Source organism: Carassius auratus, unplaced genomic scaffold (genome assembly GCF_003368295.1).
Source record: "Carassius auratus strain Wakin unplaced genomic scaffold, ASM336829v1 scaf_tig00031048, whole genome shotgun sequence".
Lineage (NCBI taxonomy): Eukaryota > Metazoa > Chordata > Actinopteri > Cypriniformes > Cyprinidae > Carassius > Carassius auratus.
In genome coordinates, this window is record NW_020525891.1 from 11,494 (window position 1) to 38,924 (window position 27,431).

General features: G+C 36.6%; 2 protein-coding genes across 5 annotated transcripts; both read left to right on the plus strand.

Annotated features, from left to right (window-relative positions):
• Positions 1–1,710: 1,710 nt before the first annotated feature.
• Positions 1,711–7,611, plus strand: LOC113080352 (protein NLRC3-like). The gene is made up of 5 exons (XM_026252516.1): positions 1,711–1,834; positions 3,334–3,398; positions 3,561–3,756; positions 3,976–5,683; positions 7,581–7,611. The coding sequence occupies exons 1-5, from the start codon at positions 1,711–1,713 to the stop codon at positions 7,609–7,611; spliced, it is 2,124 nt and encodes a 707-aa protein (XP_026108301.1).
• A 15,533-nt stretch (positions 7,612–23,144) lies between these two features.
• Positions 23,145–26,483, plus strand: LOC113080361 (gastrula zinc finger protein XlCGF49.1-like). 4 transcript variants are annotated; one of them, XM_026252526.1, is made up of 4 exons: positions 23,153–23,299; positions 23,701–23,827; positions 24,153–24,416; positions 25,704–26,483. In XM_026252526.1, the coding sequence occupies exons 3-4, from the start codon at positions 24,368–24,370 to the stop codon at positions 26,333–26,335; spliced, it is 681 nt and encodes a 226-aa protein (XP_026108311.1). In that variant the 5' UTR covers positions 23,153–23,299; positions 23,701–23,827; positions 24,153–24,367; the 3' UTR covers positions 26,336–26,483. The 4 variants fall into 4 exon arrangements, with proteins under 4 accessions (XP_026108312.1, XP_026108311.1, XP_026108310.1 ...); XM_026252525.1 differs by having other exon boundaries at positions 23,765–23,827; XM_026252528.1 differs by having other exon boundaries at positions 23,822–23,827.
• Positions 26,484–27,431: the final 948 nt, after the last annotated feature.

Below are 27,431 nucleotides of genomic sequence, written 5' to 3' on the forward strand. Positions count from 1 at the left end.
TAGTATTTTTTACATAAAGCCCACAAACAATAAGAGAGCAGCTATCTAAAAAAATGGTCTTTCTCTTTGTTGTGTTTTTGAAGTGCTGTCATGCAAGACATGTCTACAAACGTTTTAACAAAACTTTAACACTGCAGCATTGAGGGAGCGAGTGTCCTGGGACAGGGGAGGGAGCGAGTGTCCTGAGAAAGGTGAGGGAGCTAGTGTCCTGGGACAGGGGAGGGAGCGAGTGTCCTGGGACAGGTGAGGGAGCGAGTGTCCTGGGACAGGTGAGGGAGCGAGTGTCCTGGGACAGGTGAGGGAGCGAGTGTCCTGGTACAGGGGAGGGAGCGAGTGTCCTGGGAGAGTTGAGGGAGCGAGTGTCCTGGGACAGGTGAGGGAGCGAGTGTCCTGGACAGGTGAGGGAGCGAGTGTCCTGGGACAGGGGAGGGAGCGAGTGTCCTGGGACAGGGGAGGGAGCGAGTGTCCTGGGACAGTGTCCTGGGACAGGGGAGGGAGCGAGTGTCCTGGGACAGTGTCCTGGGACAGGGGAGGGAGCGAGTGTCCTGGGACAGGTGAGGGAGCGAGTGTCCTGGGACAGGGGAGGGAGCGAGTGTCCTGGGACAGGGGAGGGAGCGAGTGTCCTGGGACAGTGTCCTGGGACAGGGGAGGGAGCGAGTGTCCTGGGACAGTGTCCTGGGACAGGGGAGGGAGCGAGTGTCCTGGGACAGGTGAGGGAGCTAGTGTCCTGGGACAGGTGAGGGAGCGAGTGTCCTGGTACAGGGGAGGGAGCGAGTGTCCTGGGAGAGTTGAGGGAGCGAGTGTCCTGGGACAGGGGAGGGAGCGAGTGTCCTGGGACAGGGGAGGGAGCGAGTGTCCTGGGACAGGGGAGGGAGCGAGTGTCCTGGGACAGTGTCCTGGGACAGGGGAGGGAGCGAGTGTCCTGGGACAGGGGAGGGAGCGAGTGTCCTGGGACAGGAGAGGGAGTGAGTGTCCTGGGACAGGGGGGGGAGCGAGTGTCCTGGGACAGGGGGGGGGAGCGAGTGTCCTGGGACAGGGGGGGGGGAGCGAGTGTCCTGGGACAGGGGGGGGAGCGAGTGTCCTGGGACAGGGGGGGAGCGAGTGTCCTGGTACAGGTGAGGGAGCGAGTGGAAGCAGTTCAGGGAGGACATCAAACTACAGAGAATGAGAGAAGAGCGCAAATTTTCTCTTCTTAAGATAATGCATAACAAATACATTCTTCATTAGCCAAGAGATAACAGTAGGAAAAAATGGGTATATTACAGTTTTCCAATATCTTTTTATATATATATATATATATATATATATATATATATATATCATCTTGTCAATGGAAAAAACTAATTTCTCTAGTTTATTTTTGTGATGCAAGTTAAAAATGAAATGCATAAGTTGTATAAATCTTTCTTTTTTAGTTTGTAATTTATTCATAAATAAACCTGAGTACATTTTGTATTTGTGTTTTTCATATTCACTTGTAAATAAAAGTACTCATGAACATTGTATTTTTTTTTTTTATGCAGCATATCTTTTTTTTTTTCCGCAAAACATTCTTTTATGTGTTTTTTTTTTTTTTTTGGCCTGTAAATATTTTTTTACACATTAAAACAAATTGTTCTATACATAACTGAAAGTCCGTTTTACAACCATTTACAGCATAACTTAGGTTTAACATCAGAAAAACATCATTTTGAGCCCAGCACTGCCTCCATGTGTTCTGGGGGCTTCAGGACGGTGAATCTGTCGGTGAAAGGCCAGCACCTCCTCAGAGACTCTGAGGATAATGGGGTGACAGTGGAACGAGACACATGTCAAACACTTTGGAGACCACTCTGTATGATGTACCACTAGCAGACAGAACAGAAACCCCAGGGTCTGGATTGTGGCACCCATCACTGTTGATGTTCACTTCTCAGAAGATCCATCAGCACTGTCAGGGCCTCGCTGCTCAGAATAAAACCATTAAACACCTGTCCAGCGCTGGCACATTCAGCTCTATCCTGCAGTACAGGGGTCTGCTCTGATTTAGAGAAGGAAGGAAAAGAGAAATTGTTTAGAGCTATGACAAAGTAATTAGTACAAGAAATATTGAGATACTTTAGTAAACTATAATAACTACTAATACCATATCGCGGAAGAACTACTAGTGGTCATATTTAAAACATTTGCTAAAGGGACAGTTCACCCAAAAATAAAACCTTTCCAAACCTGGAACAACTTAAGGGTGAGTAAATGCTTACAGAATTTCCACTTTTGGCTGAACTGTCCTTTAAGTGAAAGTATTATCTTGTATACTCTAATATGTTTAAGGTATTGAGAGTAAAACTGTTGGGTAGTTTAATCTACAACAATGCATCATGTTGTAAAAGACCATATTTTTGTAGTGCTGCTGTCCTGTGAGAGAAAAAAAACGTAGTACTTTATATATGTGCGAGTATGCTTAACGAATATACTTTCTTACAGTTTTGAAAATGAAAGTAACACCATTTATTGTGAGAATATTAATACATTATTGTAACTATATGAAAGACTGCATCTGCAGGACTGGGACCGGTCAAACACAGCACTGTTAGCTGTCACAGATGCTACTGAACATTAAGCTGTACTATGCTAAAAAAAAAAAAAATAATCAGTGTATTCTGTTTTATTTTCATGTTTAACTGCCTTAAAAAATATGGTTTGCAAACCTGTCTACATATGATCACCTTGGTCAAGATAATAAACTATATAAAATTGCACCTTTCTCAGATATCACTCAGCATTTTAACTGCTATGTGTGTGTTTGTGTATTTTGTAGTTTTTCATATTTAGCCTATCATTACGTTATTCAAGTAAGCTTCGAGCCAGTACCTGCATTTAAAGTTGTAATCAAACAAAGGACGCAGCAAACCAGTGTAATTTACCCGCCCTCGGTCTTGGCTGAGCCTGAGGTACATCACCTCCTCCACTTTGACATAAAACAAAAACAAAAACGAGCAGTTCTGATTCCTCCAGTCCTGACAGGATTGTCCTCTCGAACTGTTGCTATGCGACAGAGCGCTAATCGGAAACACAAGGTGGAGGAATTAGGAAATCCTGCGAAGGCGGAGCATCTTTGGGACACAGCTTTTCTGTTCTTTGTGTCATTAGTTCTCTCCTTATAGGACAGAAAAACTTAGATTTGTACTTAAACAGAACCTTCTCTTTAACAGCATTAACTTATAACTGCAGCATTGACACCTGATGTTTGCTGTTTGTGTTTGATAAAAAAAAGTAGCAAGACTTTTGTCTAATATATTGCCTTAACCACATTTAATTTTATTCTCCATTTTAACAGTCTGCATTAGACATTAGACTCAGACTTCCAGATTAACAGGAACCGCAAGAATTTCACAGACAAACTCCTAGGAATCTTCCAGGTGAAAATAATATTTAATGATTTTACTTATAACAAATAAATTGGTTATTGGACAATGTTTATGGTTTCTTCTATAAATATTTTTAATTACTGATTATATAATTTGGACCAAATGAACGTGGATTTGGTTTGTGTTCTTTTGCCTATTTTTCTTTGTTTATAGGATCTTGAGAAGAATATAATCACATTTCTAAAAAATGAACTGGACCTGTTTAAGAAAATATTACAAAAAGAGAACATGCAGTACTTTGTGAAGAACTTTAATGAGAACAGATGCAGTATGAAAGAAGCAGCTCTTGATCTCACACTCTACTTCCTGAGAGAGATGAAGCAAGATGAAGCTGCTGATACTCTAGAAGGTAAGAGACTCTGTTCACTGCTTCGAGTGCTGTGTCAGTCTGTTTTCTCTTCCACAATCACTGCTATGACTCACAGGAAGATCATTTGCTGTTCATATGCCTCCCATATTATGTTCATAACCTGCTCTGTCTCTTCCAATGACAGACTTCCTTTAGACTTCCACATTCTGTTCTGTACATAAACTCATAGACTAAACAGTCTTTTATTTCTATGTTTAGATGAGCTGATCTTCATTCACCAGCTAAAGTGTAGCCTAAGGAAGAAGTATCAAAGTGTGTTTGAAGTATTTGCAAAGCAAGGAGACTCTACACTTCTGAAGAACATCTACACAGATATCTATATCACTCAGGGTTGTAGTGAACAGGTCAATACTGAACATGAGGTGAGACAGATTGAAGTTGCTTCCAGACGTCATGAATCACAGGAGATACAGGTTGAGTGCAAACGTTTGTTTGAAGCACCTGAACAAGACAAGCAGATCAGAACTGTACTGACAAAAGGAGTTGCTGGCATCGGAAAATCAGTCTCTGTGCAGAAGTTTGTTCTGGATTGGGCCGAAGGAAAGGAAAATCAAGAAATCAGGTTCATTTTTCCTCTTCCATTTAGAGAGATGAACTTAAAGGAGCAAGAAAAACTAAGTTTGATGGACCTTATAACTCAGTTTTTCCCAGAGACAAAAGGACTGAACCTTACAAGAAGAAATCAATTCAAAGTCTTGTTCATTCTTGATGGATTGGATGAATGTCGACTTCCTGTAAACTTTAAGGATAATGAGACGTGGTCTGATGTTTCCTCACCAGCCTCTCTGGATGTTCTCCTGACGAACCTCATCAAGGGAAATCTGCTTCCTTCTGCTCTCATCTGGATCACCAGCAGACCAGCAGCTGCCAGTAAGATTCCTCCTGACTGTATCGACCGGCTCACAGAGATACGAGGATTCAATGATGCACAAAAGGAGGAGTACTTCAGAAAAAGATTCACGGATGAGAATCAGGCCAAAGAAATCATTGATCATGTTAAACAATCAAAGAGTCTCTTTATCATGTGCCACATCCCAGTCTTCTGCTGGATTTCAGCCACTGTTCTCCAGAACATTTTAGAGGAGAAAAGAAATAATGTTGTGAAAAACAATCAGGCTGATGATGTCTCCAAAATACTGCAGGAGTCAAATACTGAAGACACTCCTAAGACTCTGACACAAATGTACACACACTTCCTCAGATTTCAGATCCAGCAGAGCAGACGAAAGTATGATGGAGAATATTCACCGGATGTTTCCTGGGATAAAGATGCCATCTTTTCACTGGGGAAACTGGCATTTGATCAGCTGGAAAGAAACAATGTGATCTTCTATGACACAGATCTGGAAGCCTGTGGTATTGACGTCTATAAGGCATCAGTGTACTCAGGCGTGTGTACCCAGATCTTTAAGGAGGAAACAGGGGTCACTCTTGGTACAATGTACTGCTTCGTTCACTTGAGCATTCAAGAGTTTATTGCAGCCCTTAATGCACATCTGTTTCTAGACATCAACAAGAAATGTGTGTTTGATCAAGACTCTACAGAACAGGAAAATAAAAATGGCAGTGTTTTTTTGGACCATTTCCTTCACTTCCTTCTCGGACAATCCAAAAAAACCATGATTGATTTGCTCAAGACTGCAGTGGACAAGGCACTAGAAAGTGATAATGGACACCTGGATCTTTTTCTTCGATTCCTCCTTGGTTTGTCACTCCAGTCCAATCAGAGACTCTTACAGGGTCTGTTGACACATGAAGAAGACAATGAGCAGAGCAAAGAGGAAATAGTTCAGTACATCAAGCAGAAATTAGAGTCTAATCTGTCTCCAGAGAGATCCATCAATCTGTTCTACTGTCTGAATGAACTGAACGACCAAACTCTGGTGAAAGACATTCAGACCCACCTTAGCAAAGGAAGTCTCTCATCTGCTGATCTTTCACCTGCCCAGTGGTCTGCTTTGGTCTTTGTGTTGTTGACATCAGACGAGGAGCTGGAGGAGTTTGAGCTTCGGAAATTCAAGAAATCAGACGAGTGTCTCATTAGATTATCAGCAGTCATCAAAACCTGCAAAAGAGCTATGTAAGTTAATATATTTTGTCATGTTTTGTTCTCATCTTAAAATTACATTAATCTACACTGACACATAGCAGGCTTGGACACCGCTGATTTAGTGAGTCAGTGACATGACATACAGCCAAGTATGGTGACCCATACTCAGAATCTGTGCTCTTCATTTAACCCATCCAAAGTGCACACACACACACACACACACACACACTTTTATTATTTAATAATATTACTATTATTATATGTAGCTTTTTTGCTCACATTTTTGGTCTGTTTTCTCTTTGATAATTTGCGGATGACGAAAATTCAGTGCATACCTACTTACATACCCTCCTTGTTTACAAATCCGAAGCAAGTCCATACATCCGCATTTAAATGCAGAAGGGGCTTTCCTGATAACTTTCTGCTATGGCGTTATCTTTTTTTTTACTAACTTGCTGCATGCTGAAGGCGACCCAGCTGACCTAGATTGTCTAGAAATTGATTTTATTATTCTACCAAATATTATACTAAAAGATTGATACTTGGCATCCGTGTATCAATACAGTATTGCCGTGGAAAATATTGCGATACAATACTTAATTGTAGTACACTATCGTTTATTGATGTTAACCTAATGCTGCGTTCCAGACAGACAACTTGGATCTACTAATTATAACACAATACAATTTTGTATTATATTATAGTCTTTAATATTATACTTTACATAATAATATATAACATACTTTATATATTTATATATAATGTTAGGTAAAAAAATGTTAAGCCTAAATGCACTGTAAGTCGCTTTGAAAGCTGTAGTGTGGAGTCAGACACGCTAGGATGCAACTGCAGTAGAGCTGAAACAACTAATCGATTAAAATCGATTATTAAAATAGTTGTCAACTAATTTAGTCATCGATTAGTTGCTAAATAACATTTATTTGCCGTAAGTGGCTCATTTCGTGCATATTTTAAATCTGCGGTGACCAAAGTGTGGCAGTAATGAGCCACCGGAGGTTTTACTCAGTCAGTACAGCAGGAGAAGTAGCGAATAGCCAATAGCTGGCCTCGTTCTATGTCACGTGCTTCCTGAACAGTTCTCTCTGCAGCATTTAGCGAGATGGAGACAGACGGCAGTGGAGTAAGCTCAAGAAAGAAAAAGAAAAAAGCGGAAGATAAAACTAATCGAACGTAGTCATCCAAAGTGTGGGAGTACTTTACTTTGAGCCTTCAAAAAAAAAAAAAGAGTAACCTGTAAACTTTGCACTACTGAATTGACTTTTATGTTCAGATTCTCCAGTACAATGTTGTTTGCAAATGTTTAGTCGTAAAAGCTGATAACATTGCTTTTTAACAGTTAACATTTAAAGCTTTACAAACATGTTCTGTGATCAGTTTGTCATTTACCAGTTCATAATTCAGTCTTGCAGCCTAATTATGACTGAATGAAAGAGGTAAATGTTTAAATGTATTTGAAATGCACTTTTTCTTTTCTAAGTATTCACTGATTTTTTTCACACAGCAAGTTTTTGTGTGTGCAATTTTTTTCATATTTTTTCAATACTTTTTTTCTGATTGATTTTACTTTAAAATGTGAGTTCCATTCAAGTTTCATGCCATTGGCACTTTATTCGAATGAAGCTGTTTCCCAGGTATAAGTTGTGTGTTTACAGGGGGAAAAAATAATAAAATGCAATGTACTGCAATTTTATTCTGTTTTATTCTTATTCTTAGTGAAAATATGTTCTGAAAGATTCCTTAATAAGCTTTGTTCGGGATGTTAAACTACTTTAGGAGCCCCAAGGACGGCCATGGTGAAAACATTATTTGAAATCTCCTTGTGAAATTTGCTAGAGTACGTATGGATCAGTGTTTTGATTGCAGAAGAGTTCGACAAAGGATTACTAGCACATAATAAAACACAACTCCAGGTATTTTTTGATGAGGATATGACAATGCAAAATGGTTAAAATCTCTAAAAAGTCTGTTGAATGATAAAGACCCTTTATTAATAAGTTACTTGGGGAAAAAATGGGCAAAACTAAAATATAAGTAAATAAACCGATTAATCGTAAAAAGAATCGACAGATTAATCGATTATCAAAATAATCGTTAGTTGCAGCCCTAAATTGCAGTATTCATTTATAGAGTGGTCAGACAGGCAGAAATCAGAAACAGCATCAAAAATGTCCAGGGATATCCAGAATAGAGCTGTAATCGGGCCTTAAAAGTTAGGCCCGACAGGACCCGAGCCCAACAGGTTTTGGCCCGAGCCCGACAAGTACATTTTTATTGACAGCTTTTTAAAAGCCCGAACCCGTTTACAGCCCGACATTATTCAAATGTGCGCACGCACACAGCACTTTTGCCAACAATGAGCAATTTGTTCATGTTTTAACATAATTTACTCATAACTAACGTAGACTAGACCACTTGGAAGTTGGAATAAAGAAATAAAATAAGTCCTGTGTCACATCGTAACATCTCAGCATTCTAGACATAGGCTCATTTAACCTATAAATAGACCAACGCACCAATAAAAACGAGTTATTTAAAAAAAAATTAAATTAAGATCAATTTTAAATTAAGATGGGTATTTGGCAATAACGAAATTAAGATAAAGGCTCCGCCGGATTTGCTTTATTTAATAAAAGAATAATGCCAGCATTAGCGTAAACACTCTGTCAGCATTATGCATTTAAGACTTAATGAATATTTAGTTATCATTTGAAAAACCTTTACTCACAGAGATTAGGCTAGGTCTACATGTTTATGTGGAGGAAAATGATTGAATCCACTGTAGATGTCTTCAGTGCGTTCCTGCGCTCACTGATGGTGCGTCATTATTCACTCATTATTCTCATTATAAACATGGTCAAAACTTTTCCACACCTCAGAGTTTGTTTTAGTTGCTGGTGCAGCCAAAACGTAATCACCAGAGGCAAGCCTCCGTTACACCTGCTCAGCATTCATTTTCGCATCTTTCTCGCGCTAATCAAAACACATCACATGACCGCTCCTTTACCTCGCAAACCGGAGCGCAAGCCCGAGCCCGGCCAAAGCCCGCGTAAGATGATAGAAATTAAGCCCGAACCCGTCGGGTCCCGACGGGTCCCGTCGGGTTCGGGCAAAGATCTTCAGCTCTAATCCAGAAATCAGTAAAAATACCAGACAAAGGTTGGGGCAGGTGGCAGAGAATCAGTTGGTATACATAATCCGAAGTCAAACACGGAAGGAACAAACACTAGGGAAATACCTGACAGAACAAAACAAGGCTTTGCAATGTGAGTGTGGATGAGTGCAACCTTTATAGTGTCACTGATAGGAAACACGTGTGGTTCAATAATGAATTCCTAGGCAGGGGTTTATGGGAAATGTAGTCCAGGGTGTACTGTGTCTTGTGAAATAAACGGATGTGCAGTGACCGGATCATGACAAAAACATCTGCTAAATGCATACATTTATTTAAATCTATTTAGTTATATACAGTAGAGGGAGAGAGAGAAGTTATTTCCGGGTTCAATACACAGCTAGTTTTCGTGCACTTCAGCAAGTCATTGACATATTTTTCCCCAGTCTTTGAAGCATTTCCTACATCTTTTATTTTTTTTTCAGTCATTTACTTTAAATGTGTATTACATTTTTTTCAGCCCTTTTTAATTATTTTATTTATAAATTAAATTAAAAAAAAGAAAACGAGTCATAAGGTGTACAATAAAATCCTTATATTATAATCACATTGCACTTGAATCAAGTTAAAGGTGTAATCTGCCGATTGTCCTGCAGGTGACTGCCTAAATCTGTCTTCTTAGGATGCACTTAGGGCTTAGCGATTACTCCAGAGCACCTGTAGATCTACGATGATTTTCAAGTGCTACTTGCTTTACGATGCTTTTGGGAAACAGACAGTGATATTAAGATCAGTCGTACAATCATTTTTACAAACTTCTTAGGCTTACAAATAGTGATCGACCGATATTGATTTTTTATAACCGATACCGATACCGATTATTTGTATGTTTATGTACCCGATAACCGATATGCAGAACCGATATTTATTTACTGTTATACTTCTGTTTCTGACAATTATTACAAAACAAATGAGCTGAACAAACCATTTTATTTATAACAATCACTACCTCCTTGCATACAAAAAAACAAAGCATTATATTTATACACAAATAAATAGAGGGGTCTGAGTCCAAAAAATTTAAGCGCACTGTTACTAAGTGTCTTTGTTTTAAAATAAAAGCTTTGATGAGGTAAAAAAATAAAAACAGGTAAAAAAATAAAGCACAAAAATGATTCTAACATATTGGTGGGGACGGGAGGGCTATTTAGGAGTGCATAGCTATATAGTAGTGTAACTTAATACTCCCAGTTAAGCAGAACTAGGTTTTAGTGTAGAAAACAGAGTCTTTCAGCATTCTGCCCTGTAAGCCTGCTTCCTTCAAAAATTTTATGCAGTGGCCGTGCTTGAGGCTTCCTGATCATCAACCCAGTCAGGTGCTGAGAAATATGAACAAACTTTTATCCCGAGACTATATAAAATTAAACCGCACTTGTCAGTTGGCATTTTATGATCTAGATTCAATCTAACATTAGATCATGAAATGCCAACTGACAAAGTGCTGTTTGACTTTAATTTAATCAACCGCGATCGCGCATGGAGATAATAAATAATTAATTTCCACAAAGCGGTATATGTAGCCTATATGTGTATTAGCGAAATAATTGTTATGTAGTAAATGATAATATAATCTAGTGTGTTTAAACAAGATAATCTTGTCAAAAGTTTCATTCAGTGGCATTGCTTGAGGCTTCCTGATCATCAACCCAGTCAGGTGCTGAGCAATATGAACGAACTTTTTTCCCCGAGACTATATAAAGTTAAACAGCACTTGTCAGTTGGCATTTTATGATCTAAATTTAATCTAACGTTAAATCATGAAATGCCAACTGACAAAGTGCTGTTTGACTATAACTCAATCAACCGCGATCGCGCATGGAGATAATAAATAATTAATTTCCACAAAGCGGTAGGCTATATTTATATGTGTATTAGCGAAATAATTCTTATGTAGTAAATGATAATATAATCTAGGGTGTTTAAACAAGACAATCTTGTCAAAAGTTTAATTCAGTGGCCGTGCTTAAGCCTCCAGATCATCCGTCAGTTGCTAAGCAATATGAACAAACTTTCTCTTCTAGACTAATGGTGAGCAAATAGGCTACAACAGATAGAGAATTAAATTCAACGCTTTTATTTTCAACATGCACTCATTCATATCTGTTTTATTTAATTCATGTAAAGATACGTCTTTATTGGGGCAGGACATGATGAATTACACTACGTGACTCAATGAGTTCGTCTCAATTGTTTAGAAACAAGCTGCATAAATTAACTATATCAGGAATTTATGTCTCAGATCTCATTTGTGCATGTCTGTTATGTTAAATAAAGTTTATTAATCAAAGCAAACCAAGTAGAACATATATTTACCTGTGCACTGAGTTGTTGTTGACTGATCTCCTCAGACGCCCGGGCTGCAATGGCGGAAATCTCAAAACGGCCACAAGATGGCGCCGTAAATCGGCGAATCCGATATTACAAAACCGATACCCGATTATGGAAAAATGCTTAAATATCGGGAAAAATATCGGTAAACAGATACATCGGTCGATCACTACTTACAAAGCTTTTGAGAACCCTGTTTAGTTAGCTACAGAAGAAGCACATCATGTTATTATAAAACATTGTTCAATAGTTATTTCTACTCCAATATGCAGTTCAACTTCTGCTATAAAGGAGATGTACTCTTGCATAACCTCAATGCATAAATGATAAACCTCCAGATTCTACACCTCAAGACACTCATCCAGATAATAGAGCAGCACTTTTACATGTATAATTTAACGCCAATAATGATATAAACCTGTTATTCATTTACATATTTTATTAAGTAGGAAATTTGAATCAATGCATATATTAATATATATGCAGTGTATTTACTGTTCATCTAAAAATAATTGGTATATATATATATATATATATATATATATATATATATATATATATATATATATATATATATATATATATATATATATATATATATATATATATATTAGAGGTGGGCATAGATTATTTTTTTTTAATCTAGATTAATCTCTCTGTGATCTTGAAATTAATCTAGATTAATCTATATTAAAATGGTTCATTCGAATTCTGCCGAAGGCATTCAGAATATGTGTGTTACCCAAATAAAATTGACAAACAGTAAGTCTTTGAGAAGGGGTTTATCAAGCTAGGTGGTTCATTAGAAAAGGGGCTCATCTCCTGTTTCCAAAATCCATCACAGAGTGCTTGAAAAAGCTGTAAACTAATTCCACATTGCACAGGTTTCACACCAATGTTTAAGTTTTTTCAAGTTTGTAGGTGTCAAGGTACAGAAACCAAATAATTAAAAGTAAAATATCACTGGATACAATGTAAAAATGAAATATACAATCAAACCTACATTTATTCAGACACCTTCAACATTTCTCACGTTATTACAGTTTTGCTATATATATCTAAAATTATATCTGGTGTCTGAATAATTTTTGGTTTGACTGTTAAAACTACAGTAAAGTAATTCAGTCAAGAGCAGTGAGTGATTTTCATTTTCATTTTCTTGGATTAACATTACAGCAGCCAGTAGCTAAACTAGGCGCGGTCCCTTTAAGAGAAGATGAACGCATCCAATATAATACACATCCCATTTTTTCCTCAACTGTTTAATTTCACTTAAGAAATAACTGACTGTTTTTTCGAGCATAATTTCCAAGGTGGATATTTTGACATAGTTTGTATGTATTTGTCAGCACAAGAGCAACGATAAGCAAATTCGATGTTCAAGTGTTTTGACGCCTTTCTCTGCGTGAGCCCTGAACACCAGAACACCGTGGTGTTGAATTGGGCTCTTTCACATCTTTTTGTTTGTTCAAACTGCGATTTGTATTTGTTAAATCAACAAGCGGTAAGGCTTAAAAACATGTGAAAAAGATGAGCTTTCGTGAGAATGCGCAGCAGTGGCCCGTCAACTGTCCTGAGCGTCTTTTTGGGCTGGCCTCAGCCAGTCGGTTATATAAAATATCAAGGTGAAAGTCATCATAGCTTGCTTAGTATAGACCCAGCTCCCAACCCAACTTTGAGAATAGATTAAAGGCGATATTTTTTTTATCGCACGATAAGAGTATCGCGTTAATGCAGCACGTTAACGGCGATAACGGCCCACCACTAATATGTATATAATATTAACAATTGCATTACATGTATCTAACTCTGTGATTTGATTTATTTCTCTTGTAGGTTAAATGATTGTGGCTTAACAGACAAAAGCTGTCCAGCTCTGGCTTCAGTTCTTGGATCAGATACCAATCTGAAAGAGCTGAACATGAACAATAATAATCTGCAGGATTATGGAGCTAAAATGCTCTGCACTGGATTGAAAAATAGTAATTGCAAATTAGAGATACTGAGGTAAGTTTTGTGACAATTTGTAGTGTTTTGTTAGAAGATCCATCTGTAAACATCAACCTAGATCATTTGCCACATAATTGAGGACAGAACTGCTTCAACTCAGTGAAATTTACAGCATGAACTCTACATTCCACATTCTCTACCTTCTCTACAACTCTACATTATCTCTCTCTACTATATATAAATAAATACATTAAAAAAATAATGCATTTAGCAGATGCTTTTATCCAAAGCTACTTATAGGGCATTCAGGCTAACATTTTTTTTTACCTATCATTATATATAAATATATAAAGTATGTTATATATTATTATGTACTAGGGCTGAACGATATATCGTTATCGTATCTATATCTAGATATGAACTTTCAAGGTATTAATATAGAAAAAAGCAACGATATAGACGATATAGATTTCCCCTCTCCGCGCTCGCCCTGCATACAACTCTGGCAGTTACAACAAACATCAGTTTTACGAGTGCCCTTGACTGCACCGCTAAAGCCAGCTCGCACACACTACCAGGGATGTGGGAACTATATTGTGAGAGGGGGGGTGGCGTTTCCATGGTGACGCGTCATTGCTTGTCACGTGACACACCGCAGCAGCTGGGTTCAGCGTTGCCCTTCAACAACAACGCGATTTGCGCTGCACTATGGCGTAGGCGGAGTTTTTAAAACTTTTAGCGGGAGCTCTTTCATAGTCTGTTGTTCCTCCTTTCAGTCAGCAGCAAACATGTATCTGTCCCATTGTAAGAAGCGAGCGATAGCGCTAGTCCTGCTGATAAGAATTAAGAGAGAAGCAAGGAAGAAGAGGCTGTGGGTACGACCTCAAACTTGTATCGTACAGCTCAGGAAATTATGACACACACAGTACTCGTCGTTCATCCATTTTGATTTCCGTGCTTGTTTGGATCCCCCGATTCTATTGGTCATGCTGGTAATCGTCACAGAGCGCAGCGGCTAAAGTTGAACTATTTTGAACTTTGACCGCGGCATGCGCAACGCTGCGCTTGCGCTTTGGTCGAAGCAGCAACAAAATGTCCTTGCACGGTGCAAGCCATTGAGATGAATGGGTTTTATAGCGCAGCGCCGCGCATACCGCGTCCTGTGTGAAAGGCCCATAAAAAAAGGTCTCGCGGCGCAGTAGACGAGTTATGAAAAGGACCATTGCAAGCTGAGAGCGACCGGCTTTTGGGGTGGAAATTGACAGTAATACCCCCACCTTGCGCAGCTGTACCTGAGTGTCCCTGGGACATCAGTGCGGTCGGAGCGCGTCTTCTCAACAGCTGGACATATAGTGAATAAAAAACGCTCTGCTCTGGACCCCGAAAATGTTGATCGACTTGTTTTCCTGTCCAATAAATTTGTTATGGCCTTATTTTGCACCTTTTTGCGCATTACAATATGCCTGCCTAGTGTCGGTTACGTTAAATAAAAAAACACACATGGCCTGTTCTCAAGTCCATTTAAAGTTTCATTTTTTGAACAGTTTTTTTAAATTGATTGAATCATTATTAAAAATCTTGGAGATTTTTGAATTGCCTAAATGCATAAATGCCTCTGCATATATATTTTTTCTAGAATGTTGCACTCCTGTTGCCATTTGCTTTTCTTCACGAAACTTCATGCCAATAAATAAGAAATGTTGCTGACTTGTGCGTTTCCAGCGCTCTCTTTACGTTCGTCCGTTATTTGATGTTGAAAAAGGGCCACCCCCCAGTCCCCCTGTTCCAACGTCTATGCACACTGTACAGAGACAGCTGATACATTAGAAAAAGAAAGAAATCAGTGGGGGAGATAATGCGGCCGGTGGCAGTGCAGAATCTGACTTGATGCCAAAACATAAATCATCTTCCATAATTTGGAAGTATTTTGGATTCAGAAAAGACGATGTAAACCAGAGTGACGTATTGTGCAGGTCGTGCTTAGCAAAATAACACGTAGTCATATTGTATCGATATCGAGATATCTGGCATGAAAATCAAGATATGAAATTTTGTCCTTATCGTTCAGCCCTATTATGTACAGTATAATATTAAAGACTAAAATATAATACAATATTGTGTTATAGTTATTATATACAAGTTGTCTGTCTGGAATGCAGCATTAGGTTAACGTTAATAAACAATAGTTTACTCCAATTAAGAGCCATTCTATAAGATGACATTTCAGTACTTGACAAAAGGACAGCAACTCCTAAGTAGCACTTAAAGCACAGCTATGTGCAACTGTGTTTAGTGCATTGTTATGAAACGCACATGAAACAATAACGACATTTACAAAATTACTCGTAGAAAGCGCTCTTAAGCTCTAAAATCGGGAAACCCGGCCCAGGACTGTACAATTAATCAAAATAAACTATACATTTTGATATTGGGTAATGCAGTTATAAAATCACAAAAGTCTGCATTTTAAGTTAGAAGAGCAGAAGTTCTAATTGGCTGTTAAATAAAATTATAAAAGGCAGTTGAACGAGTTATTTTGAGTTTATAACATAAATTTAAAAGGTTCACCTAGTTTTGTGTTCATGTAATTTACAACATTGTTTGGCAGACAATGTTAACAGATTTCACCAGATTTATACAACAAAGCGTTTATAAACCTGTTATGAACTAAACACAGAAATTTAAAGGTCACTGTTCAGTTTTCCACCAAAATAAAAGCCTGAGGGCCTAACATTTGAAAGTAAATAAATTAAGACATAATAATTACAAAAATTAACCTATCATTCAATCCTTCAAAATTGGAATCCTTCTTCAAGCCGCTTGTTCAAATACATTTTATGACTGATCCCTGAACCAAACAGAAGTATATTTGGATGATGTACTTTGGGATGACTGTCCTGCAGGAAAGTCCATTGATCATCTGTGTCTCTAGGAACTTTTAATGTCTTGGAAATCTTCTTATAGTCTTAGACTTTCTAAAGTAATACAGTTATTAATTCACTATAGCATTTGCTAGATCTCTGTTGACTTTGCCAGGGGTTGAGTAATTTTGATTGACTGTAGGTTATAATTGTGGAAAATTAAAATCGCATTTGTTGTAGTTTACATTCACTAATATATAACTTTACCCCCAGATTTACTGTGAAAAGAGTACATTCAGGCCAAAAATCCTGTAGTGCATCTTTTTATTTTTATTCATTCTAGAACATGTACTTGTATGACATTCTGTGTTATAATGAAGAATACCATATTTTCTTATAGACTTTCAGACTGCAGTATCACTGAAGAAGGTTATAAAGCTCTGGCTTCAGCTCTGAGATCAAACCCTTCACACCTGACAGAGCTGGATCTCACAGGAAATGATCCTGGAGAATCAGGAGTGAAGCTGCTCAGTGATTTACTACAGGATCCAAACTGTCAACTCAACACACTGAGGTGAGACGCGATGAAATAATGTTAAATAAGTTATACACATTTAAATTATTTATATTATATATAAATGTTATTATATTTCACAAATTTAGTAAGGTATACAATTTGTTGCATCAAAAATGATCAAACATAAAAGATCAGATGCTGCAGCTGCTGTTGTTTTGATGATAAATGTCAGCACAGTTTAGTTGTGTTAAAAGTTACAGGTTAATCAGACATTTTGGGTCACTAGATGTGCTGGTGTTTAGTAGTTTGGAGCTTCGATAGTTAAAATTTATGATTGTGTTATTGTGGACATTTCTCATGAAACATATTCAGTGTGTTTTATTATCCTGATTGTTTAAATGTCACTGAATGCACTGTACATATATTTCCATCAAGCTCAGATTCACAACACTGTAGATCTACTACAGCAGATCTATCACAGACCACAAACATGTGATGTGTGCCAGGAGAGGATCAGTGATAACACACACACACCCACACACACGTCTGAATTCTGCTACATAATAATAGGAAGAGCCAGTATCAACTAAATATATCATTATGAATGCGTAACTGTCACAAGCTAGTTATCTCTTTGTTAACTTTCCTCATCTCCTGCTTTAAAAGCCAGAAAGATCTTCAGATTTTTGAGAATCGTAAGCTTTTGCCACTTCATTTATTTTAAATAATTTACTTCTGACTTTTGTCTTTCTTAAAATATATATAAAACTGTTTAAACTTGAACTAGAGGTTTTCATTACAAACAATGTTTGATTATCTTTAAATGTTTTGTGATGCAGTGCACACTGAATTGATTCCAGCTTCATCTTCTCTTCTGCAGGTTTTTGGTTCCTGCTGCAGATGAAGGCTGTCAGTATGTGACTGGAATTGTGGGTAAAAACCCGTTACTCCTGAGAGAGCTGGATCTGAGTTCACATAAACTCGGAGACACAGGAGTGAATCAGATCTGCTCTACTGCAGGATAAACACTGTACACTCAACACACTGAAGTGAGTATCTTACATCATTTCACATGTTACATGACTAGTAATGTTACAGTCGTCTATTTTAATTCTCATTTGAGTCCGACCTCACGTTATAAAGCTTGGAAGAGCCAGGACATATTTAATATAACTCTGATTATATTTGTCTGAAAGAAGAAATTCATATACATCTAGGATGTCTTGAGGGTGAGTAAATCATGGGGTAAATTTCATTTTTGGGTTAACTATCCCTTTAAGTGCACAGGGGGTGAAGAAAATAATGTGAACACATTAGAAATAGACAGTATTTTATCAATGTGTTTACCATAAATTGCCTAATACAGCTTAGAATGGCTTCATACAACTTTTGAATAGACTTCAGTTAAATTTAGTCTCTAACTCCTGCTGTGACTGCTGAATGTGATCATGTTTACTGACTTCAAGCTGAGGATTGAAGACTAATTAAAAAAAGTATATGTGTGTATGTGTTTGCATGTTTCTGTTTTTAAATGTAATTTCATAAAGGCAGGGTCAGTCTGGTTTCCACTGTCACTTCTGGGTCTTCCTCTGGGACAACTGCCAGGGTTTTTTGGCCAACTGTGTCTCTGAGTTTAGGTTAGAGATGCTTCATATCATCTCTCTGTCATCAAACACCAGATTAATGAATGTGTAACACAACTGAACAGAACCGGTCCAGACTGGGCTTTATTCTGTGCAGGCATTGCTTCTTCAGTCTGACCTGTTTCAGAGAAATATTACTGTACTTCACATCTACACACACAGACAAACCTACAGTTTTATTTAGATGTGCAAAGTTGAATCTGTGTAGCAAAGCTGATCAAGTCACTGGACAGAGCAGAGCGAATGCATTTACGTTGTAGTGATGTTCAGACCAGAATCAGTTTAAACACAAATACACAGCAGTCAGGACTTTTATTTTAGACAATATGCTCAGTTTTGGACAAAAGATCAAATAAGAATTATATGACAGAAATAAAAAAATAGGAAAGATTTTAACACCTTTCACACAAGGTTGTTAGGAATTAAAACTTTGTTATACTTCTATCAAGAATCAGGAGAATTTGTACATAAATCATGAGAAGTGTCAATTATTTGATTAAATGAACAACTTTTGGAGACCAAATTGTGGAAAATTATCCAAAGGTGTTCAGATACTCTTCCTCTGTTTTATGTTTCATCAAGACATTGTGACTTTATTAAATAGTTTTCTTCTATCTTCTCTCTTTCTCTCAATGTAGATTAAGATGCTGTGATTTGACAGATGAAGGTTGTTCTGCTGTGACTTCATGAACATAACGTGTCTGATTCATTGTGTTTTCTCTTTCTGTCTTCAGTCTGTGGAGATGCAGTATTACAGAGAAACAGTGTCTCATCCTGACTTCAGCTCTGAAATCAAACCCATCACACCTGAGAGAACTCAACCTGAGTCTGAATCAAATAAAAAACACAGGAGTGAATCACTTATGTGATGTACTGAAGGATTCACGCTGTAAACTGGAGAGATTGATGTAAGTAACATTCACAGACAAGAATCAAAATGATGAAAATCACTTTGTTTAACTCTTATGTGCTGTTCAAGGTCTTTTGAGACCCCAAATGATGTTTGCTGAAATAAAAACTTAATGTTTCCTTTATCTAAATGACATGAGACTTTGTACGGTTGTCAACACTTGGTAGATCTACAAACAGAAAATTAAATTGGATTGATATCTGGTTGTGTGTTAGTGTGAAAAAAGTCTCTCTCTAGAGACCCACATTGAAATGAATGAGGAAATGATCAAATCAATACTCTCTCTTCTTAATTTATCAAATAAAATCAATAAATTCACCACAATTCAGACCACAAAATACACAAAAGTGAAGTGCACAATGTGGAATGATTAAACTCAAATGATGTTACATAATTAGTCAAAATGTCAGTCACAACACAGATAATACACACAGTGTGAAGAGGTAACACCAGCAGATCCGCGATGAGATTCCGTAAATTTTCCGTAAAAACATTAATAAATGACACATTTTGTAACAAAATGTCGTTTTGTTGACTGTGTTCTCTGGAGAGCCCAAACAACACGAGTGTCCTCCCCAAACGAACAGCACATAGAGTTGAACAAAACACTTTATACTCAATATCTCATGATGAATGTGTTCACATTATATTTGTGAAAGATTCTTTATCTTAATGATTTGTTTGTAAGATGATCTCTCTTCCTCTGTTTGTCTCTTTCTAGTCTTCATCACTGTGGCATTACAGATGTTTCTTCTTTAACTCAGTCTTTGACAAACACAAAAGCTCTGCAGTTTCTAAAAGAGCTTGATCTGAGTTATAATAAGATTGGAGACTCAAAGCAGAAGCTCATTGATGTGCTACGAGACTCAAACTGTAAACTGATGTGAGTAAACTTCACTTCTGATTCTGATTCTGATTCTTTGTGATATTAAAGAGATTCATTTACCTCTGATATGAGAACAAATATATACTTTAAATATTAGTGAAAAGAGTTGATCAAATGATCATCAAGCTTTATTTCAAAGGGTTTGTGTCTGAATGAAATGTAAAGTTGATAAAAATGTTGAACACAAAGGAGGAAAGAGAACATCCAGCTGCATCTGCATTATCACACTTATTATATGCTTTCTTGACACACAAGTGAAGAATTAGACACAATTTGGATTCAGCTAAACACTTCTGCTCAGTTAGCAACAACTTTGATTACAGGATTTTAATGTGACTTTTTACTTTGATTGATATATAGTAATTAATTAGTACTTTATTCCACTGAACTCTGATTATCTTCTCTTCTCATCTGTTCAATCTTAGAGTTTAGGTACAGCTGAAGATAATTAAGTAATTAATCTGATTACAGGATTTTAATGCAACATTTACTTTAAAAGAGTGATTTAAATTTAGTAACTAATTTGTTGTTTGTTCCACTGAACTCTGATTATCTTCTCTTCTGTTAAATATTAGAATATAGGAAGAGTTCAGTCACCAAGAGCTGATAAATGCTGTGTATCATAAAGTGAAGTGATCTTGAGAGGAGCAGTAAACATCAGCTGAAGATCCACAGAAGAGCTTCACTACTGTGTCTAGGAGGAGAAATAAATGTGTGATAAATGTGTAAATGTGATCCATACAGGTGAAGAGACTCAGACTTTACAATCAAATAATGCAGCATGTGTGTTAGAAACATGATATTGAATGATTAATGTTGCTTTAGTATTCAAGCAGATGATCATTGTGTTTAATGTAAAGCTGGAACAGAGGAGGAAAGAAGCTCAGATGAGTCTGTCTGGCTCTTCAGTTTAATAATATTTCTATTAAACTCATTTCCATGATCTCTCTTACATTTTATACACATTGTTATTCTATTTAATTCTATATTAAGTTAGCTATGTGTGTATTGTGTGGTAAAAAGAATGTATTCCCATTAGGATTTTATATATATATATATATATATATATATATATATATATATATATATATATATATATATATATATATATATTTATATATATATATATAATTTTAGCACAATTAAATATTACGTTTGCAATCTGGATTTTCCATTTTAAATGTCTCTAAATATTTTCTAAGTGTCTAATAAACTATTTTACCCCACACCTGACTGGGACTGAACGCCTGTCTACATCAGTAACTCATTAACCCTTATTTTTCAGGTGATGTGTTGTTTTATAGTTGTTCTGTCATTTTAATTGGTAGGCCTACTTGGTGTTTTTTGTTGCTGTTGTTGATTATGATCTACCATCGAGCGCAGTGATAATGTCATAAGACTGCATATGACAATGGCTGCTTAGCGTTTATATCAGCATCCGAATTTAACCTTAAACAGCTTGATGTGGAGCAGACACCAGAGCATTTAAAATATGCATTACAGGTGGAGGCAGGAGAGATGCTGCTACGTATTAGGAAAGTCAAGATCATTTTGGCGTATTTGGCATTTAGTCTTGCAATAATGCGAAGAGCATAATAAAAAGCAATCTGTATGGTTTCAGATGGATGGGGAATGCTAAGGCTTAAAATGCAGGTCTAAATCAGTTGCAAATAGGACCCACTGTATTAATGATGCCACCTTGGAAATTTTTAAAACCATCTGTTAATATAAGCTTTCAACAAATACTAAAAGAAAACAAAAAAAAATAATGTAAAATAAAAATTATGTAAAGCGGCATCAAGAGGAATTATTCATATTAACGGCAGGATCAAAGCAGTCGAAAACAGGCCGTACTGGTGCAGCGTTTTTTATTCCTCTGTATGAAGTAGTAGTCAAAAAGAGGACTACAGACTACCTGTCAGTTTACACTGTGGAGTATTAGCAATTTTATTAGCATTAGGGTGGGAGGAAGAAAATAATCAGAACCAAGGTGTCGTTATAGACTTAGACAGTTTATCAGCATTATTGAGTATTCAATCATGTAGACAAGACCTCTTTTATCAATTACTTCAATTGATTCTTCTCACACTTCATAGTAAGGGAATGTCTGTCTCCTTTCTTTGGGTTCCTGTCCATGTAGGGTTGGAAGGAAATTAAGTTGTGGATATGCTAGCAAAAACCTCTACAAAGCATGAAACAGTAGATGTACACGTACCAATAAGTAGAGCATAAGTCAAAACCATAATAAAGTGAAGTGACATTCAGCCAAGTATGGTGACCCATACTCAGAATTTGTGCTCTGCATTTAACCCATCCAAAGTGAACACACACACGCGCGCACACTGTGAGCACACACCCGGAGCAGTGGGCAGCCATTTATGCTACACACTACACCACCCACAATTCCGTCCGGCCCGAGACTAGAACTCACAACTCTTCGATTGGGAGTCCAACCCTCTAACCATTAGGCCACGACTTCACCATAATTCACTTAAAATATGGCAGGAATATTGGAACACAGCGGATACAGGACTTCATCTATACAAGTAATCAAGTTGTCACAAACATGAGGAAGGGCAGAAGCCCAAGGAAGGAGATGTTAGTCTCACATCTGAATGGGTCACACTGATTTAAATACAAGATTGCACAGAATAAGAAAGCATCCCACTGGATAATGCACTGATTATAATGTACAAGAAACAGTGAAGCATATACTGCTAGACTGCAACAAATATGAAGAAGATAGGGCAGAATTAAAGGCACAAATATATGAACAAAACATTTATTAGGGAAAGCATCTAGGAGAATAAACCATTCATTTTATTTTTGAAAAACAGGGTTAACTGGGTTAAGTGAAAGAATTCAATATGAATATAAAGTCTAAGGAAGATAAGTAAAGTTTAGTGGAAATGCAAGAAATGTTTAATTTTATTTTGAAAGGTTTTATTTTATTTTAATCATCCACCTTTCATTTGATGTTACTCTAATACCCAAACTCCAGTAAAGTAGGTGGCGGTAATGCGCCTTTGAGATGAGTTGTCAACTGCCATTAAACCTGGAAGAAGAAGGTGATGGCGTCATCTAGCGCGCGCTCTGCTAGCGTCGAGTCTCGTGAGGCGAACAGTTCGCGGTTGTTCACGTGTTTACTTTATTGTAAAACACACTTAACAGTTTAAGCAACAAAGAGGTATTTTTTTAAATTGTAATTGTTTTGTTTCTTCGTTTACTGACTAAAACATTTATCACAGCAGGCGTCGAGTATGCGAGGGGAAATTATCAGATCTGAGAGGATTATATGTTCGTTTGTATTGTTTAGATGTTTGGTTGATGATTCTGGAACTGAATGCTCTTTGTATTTAACGGTTTTATAATCTGTCAGTTCTTGGACAAACCAAAAAAAAATTGTTTTGGTTATTAGCAATTCAATGTGTTTAGTTCAATGTGCAACAATTGTGTGTGCTGTAAGTGATGTAGTGCCTTTAGATATTAATTATGTATTTTATGAGACTATCATATTATGTTTTAATTGAGCAGTTTTATAGTATTTCAACATATTCATATGCAAATAATCACTACCCACTTTAACAGATTGAGAAAATTGAGATGATCTGCTGCTGATCCTGAATGTCTTTTTTTACGTGTGTTTATTGAGACTCATCAATATTATCAGCTGATGAAAATCCTTTCCATTTGTTTATTTTTGTACAAGATTTAAGTAAGTATCAAATTTCTGAAATTATATTTCTGTATTCTTTCATTTTATATCTTTTAATTGTGTGCCCCCCCCCCCCCCCCAGTTTTTTCCTCAATATTTGTCTTTCAGTCTCAATATAAATGAAAGATAATACAAGTGTGTGAATTAAATTCTTAAAAAATTAAAAAGGGATATATCTTGTGACTGAGTATAAAACACATTGTGATTAATCTATTAGAAAGTTAATTTACAAGATGCATACAGAAATGAACACGAAGAGTTAAATAGTTGTGAATTAGCTTAAAATCATAAACTCAGTAACTAATTTATATTTAATTTTTGGCAGATTTGCTCCTCCTTCAGGGAAGCTCCTCCCACAACAATCGCATCTTCAGTGAAGCTCCTCCCACAACAAATCACACCTTCAGTGAAGCTCCTCCCACTGCAGTTCATCAATAAATGCTGGAATATTCCAATCAGTCTACAAGTGAAGAGGAGCATCAAATCATCAGGAAGAAGTGAAATCTGCAGAGACAGAGTTTATTGAAGAACAGAGAGAACATGAAAGATCCAGAACCCTGCAGAACCAAACACACCGAAGAACAATCAGGTTGGTGTTTACTCTTCATCCTTCATCAATGAGGCGGAAGAACAATACGCAGTTTTAATTTTGTTGCAGTAGGGGAAAAAAAAGTGTACAATAATATAGTTGAAGCAGCAAATAATCAGGCCCTCCAGAAAAACGCAAATTTTTTTTGTGATTCTTGCGGGCAAAAATCCTTGATTTTGCAGCACGTTTTCTTGAAAAATGCGTTGCAATATGCGGGATATTTTTGCAATTTTATGCGAGGAAATTGCGTGAACTTGCAAAAACTGCGGTTTGATGAAAAAGAGAAAAAAAGGTAATTCCCCCAACACCTTTTTTCTCACTAGGCTACTACCTTAATGTAAAGAGTAGCGAGCATACTAAATCACAGAATATTTAAGTTGCAATCTCTTACTGCAACGTAAATTATTTTACATACTACTAATATAATTACAACTGTAAGTTTTTGGTACTGTTCTGTAACAAAAAAGTGCAATCTTACAACTGTAAAGTTGCATCAACTTCTGAATGAAACTACAACAGTGTTAGTAGCCTAGTGAGGAGGGGGTGTTGGGGGAATCACCTTTTTTTCTGTATTTCATCAAACCGCAGTTTTCGCAAGTTCTCGCAATATAGTTTGGCTCCACTGTCATGTAACAAATCGGGAAACTGCTTTGTGCGTTCTTTTGTGCTTATTTTTTTTGGCAAATAAGAATGATTCGCGCACTTCAAGTTTCACCCTGGTTTCACCACGGGGTTTGCAGATGATGTTCACGTCACGTAATTACTTCACTTCATAAGGTTCCCATGGCAATAGGGGAAAATGGCGCTTTACCAGTGTGAAGTAAACGCAACATTTTTCAACTTTCTGCTAATATATATCTGAGTTTTTTGCAAGGAAAATACAGGGATTATGAAATCATGCTAGCCCCGCATATTTTGCTTTCTGAAATCGGTAATTTATGCGGCAAAACAGCGGCATATTTGAAAAAATGCGGCCTATGGTTGATTATGCATTAAATCAAGCGATCGCATAATCGCGTTTTTCTGGAGGGACTGAATAATGAGGAAAGTTTTAATAAACTCATTATTTTTTTTATTTTTTTGTTACAAAATTTATTTTAGATAATTGTGTAGTTTGAAAGTTTTGAGGTCACTAAGGTAATGTAATGTAAAATGCATCAAAATAATAATAGAAAGTATGGAAATTCTATATGTATACAAGTTTATATTGTTTCTTCAGAGTTATCGTTTTTAAGATTTACTGAATATTAAAAATTTTAGAACTTTAATTTCAGACTTTAATTTCAGAGTTAATTGAAGAAAACAAGGAGCATGAAAAACTGAATAAAGAGGAGGACAAACATGTCAAAACTGGAGAAAAATCTTTAAGTCACTCTCAAACCAAACAGAAAGATTTAAAGAAGAGAAGAGATGAGAAATCTTTCATCTGCACTCAGTGTGGAAAGAGTTTGAGAAGCAAACCTGGTCTTAAGAATCATATGAGGATCCACACTGGAGAGAAACTGTTCACATGTGATCAGTGCGGGAAGAGTTTCACAGAATCGTCAAACTTTAAGAAACACTTGAACATCCACACTGGAGAAAAACTGCATGAATGTGATCAGTGTGGAAAAACATTTTTGTGGTCCTCAGTACTGAAGAATCACCTGAAAGTTCATTCAAAGGAGAAACCACATTCATGTTCTTTGTGTGGAAAGAGTTTTTCACAACTGCAGAGTTTAAAAGTACATCAGAAGAGACACGCTGGTGTGAGAGAATATAAGTGCTTTGATTGTAAGAAGACTTTTATTACAGCTCCACATTTGAAGCGGCACCTGATGATCCACACTGGAGAGAAACCGTATAACTGCACTGTATGCAGGAAGAGTTTCAATCAATCATCTAATCTACGCGTTCACAAAAAGATTCACAGTCAGTAGATCATCTTCAGATCCAACACTTTCAGGTCTGATGTCTTATCCTCACCAAACGTGACACAATAATGCGTCAAGCATCTTCTTTGTAAATCTGTCCTAACAAGCAAACATTATCAAGTCACAGTGAATAAAGTTCATCTTCAAGACCCCAGCAGTTTCAACTGTAACATTTTTATGGACTTCAGTTCCAATGAAGTAATCCACAAAAGAATGCAAGTTAAAATGGTACGACCCTTCTAAGGGGTATCCGAGCCCTTGTGAACCTTAGGGAGTGTATATATCCAAAGTGGGTAACACTTTATAATAACTGCACACTATTAATCATTAATTAAGCATTAGTAAACAGATAATTCATAATTTATAAAGCATTAATAGACAGTAATAAGCAGTTTATAAATACAGATATAAATGCTTTATTCTTGATTTAAAAGCATATCTATAATGTTTTTAATAATTGTATTTTCATACTTTATTCATGATCAATTTATCATTTCTCAATGAAGTATATTTATTTACAAACCAGTTATTTAGGAGTTGCCAGTGATTCATAAGATCACAAGAAATGTAGTAAATTCAGGTAGTTATAAAGCATTTAGTATTGGTCAGTTAACTATTTATGTGAGGTCATCTAAAGTGAGTCTAGTTATGCATTGTAAAGCATTTATAAAGGATATGTAAAGGTTCAGTTATCTTCTAAACAAACGGAAACAAACACCACACAGTGATAAAGAACATAGAAATATTAACAGCCTTTAAATCTCATTTGTAAAAGCTTTACAAGGCATAAATAGTCCTCACTTTAGATGAGCTCACAAAAATAGTTAATTAACAACTACATATGTTTTATAACTACCTGAATTGCAGTAGAAATACATGTAAATAAACCATTTATTAACACTATAAGTAACTTACTATATGTCTGAATAAAAAGATGTATGAATGCACATTTAAATAGTTTATTAATCATTTACTTACAATTTCTAAGTGATCTTATGAACCATTGACAACTCCTTAATAACTAGTGTGTTAATAATGCTATACTTAATTTAGAAATGGTAAATTGATCATTAATAAAGTATGAAAAAACAATTATTAAACA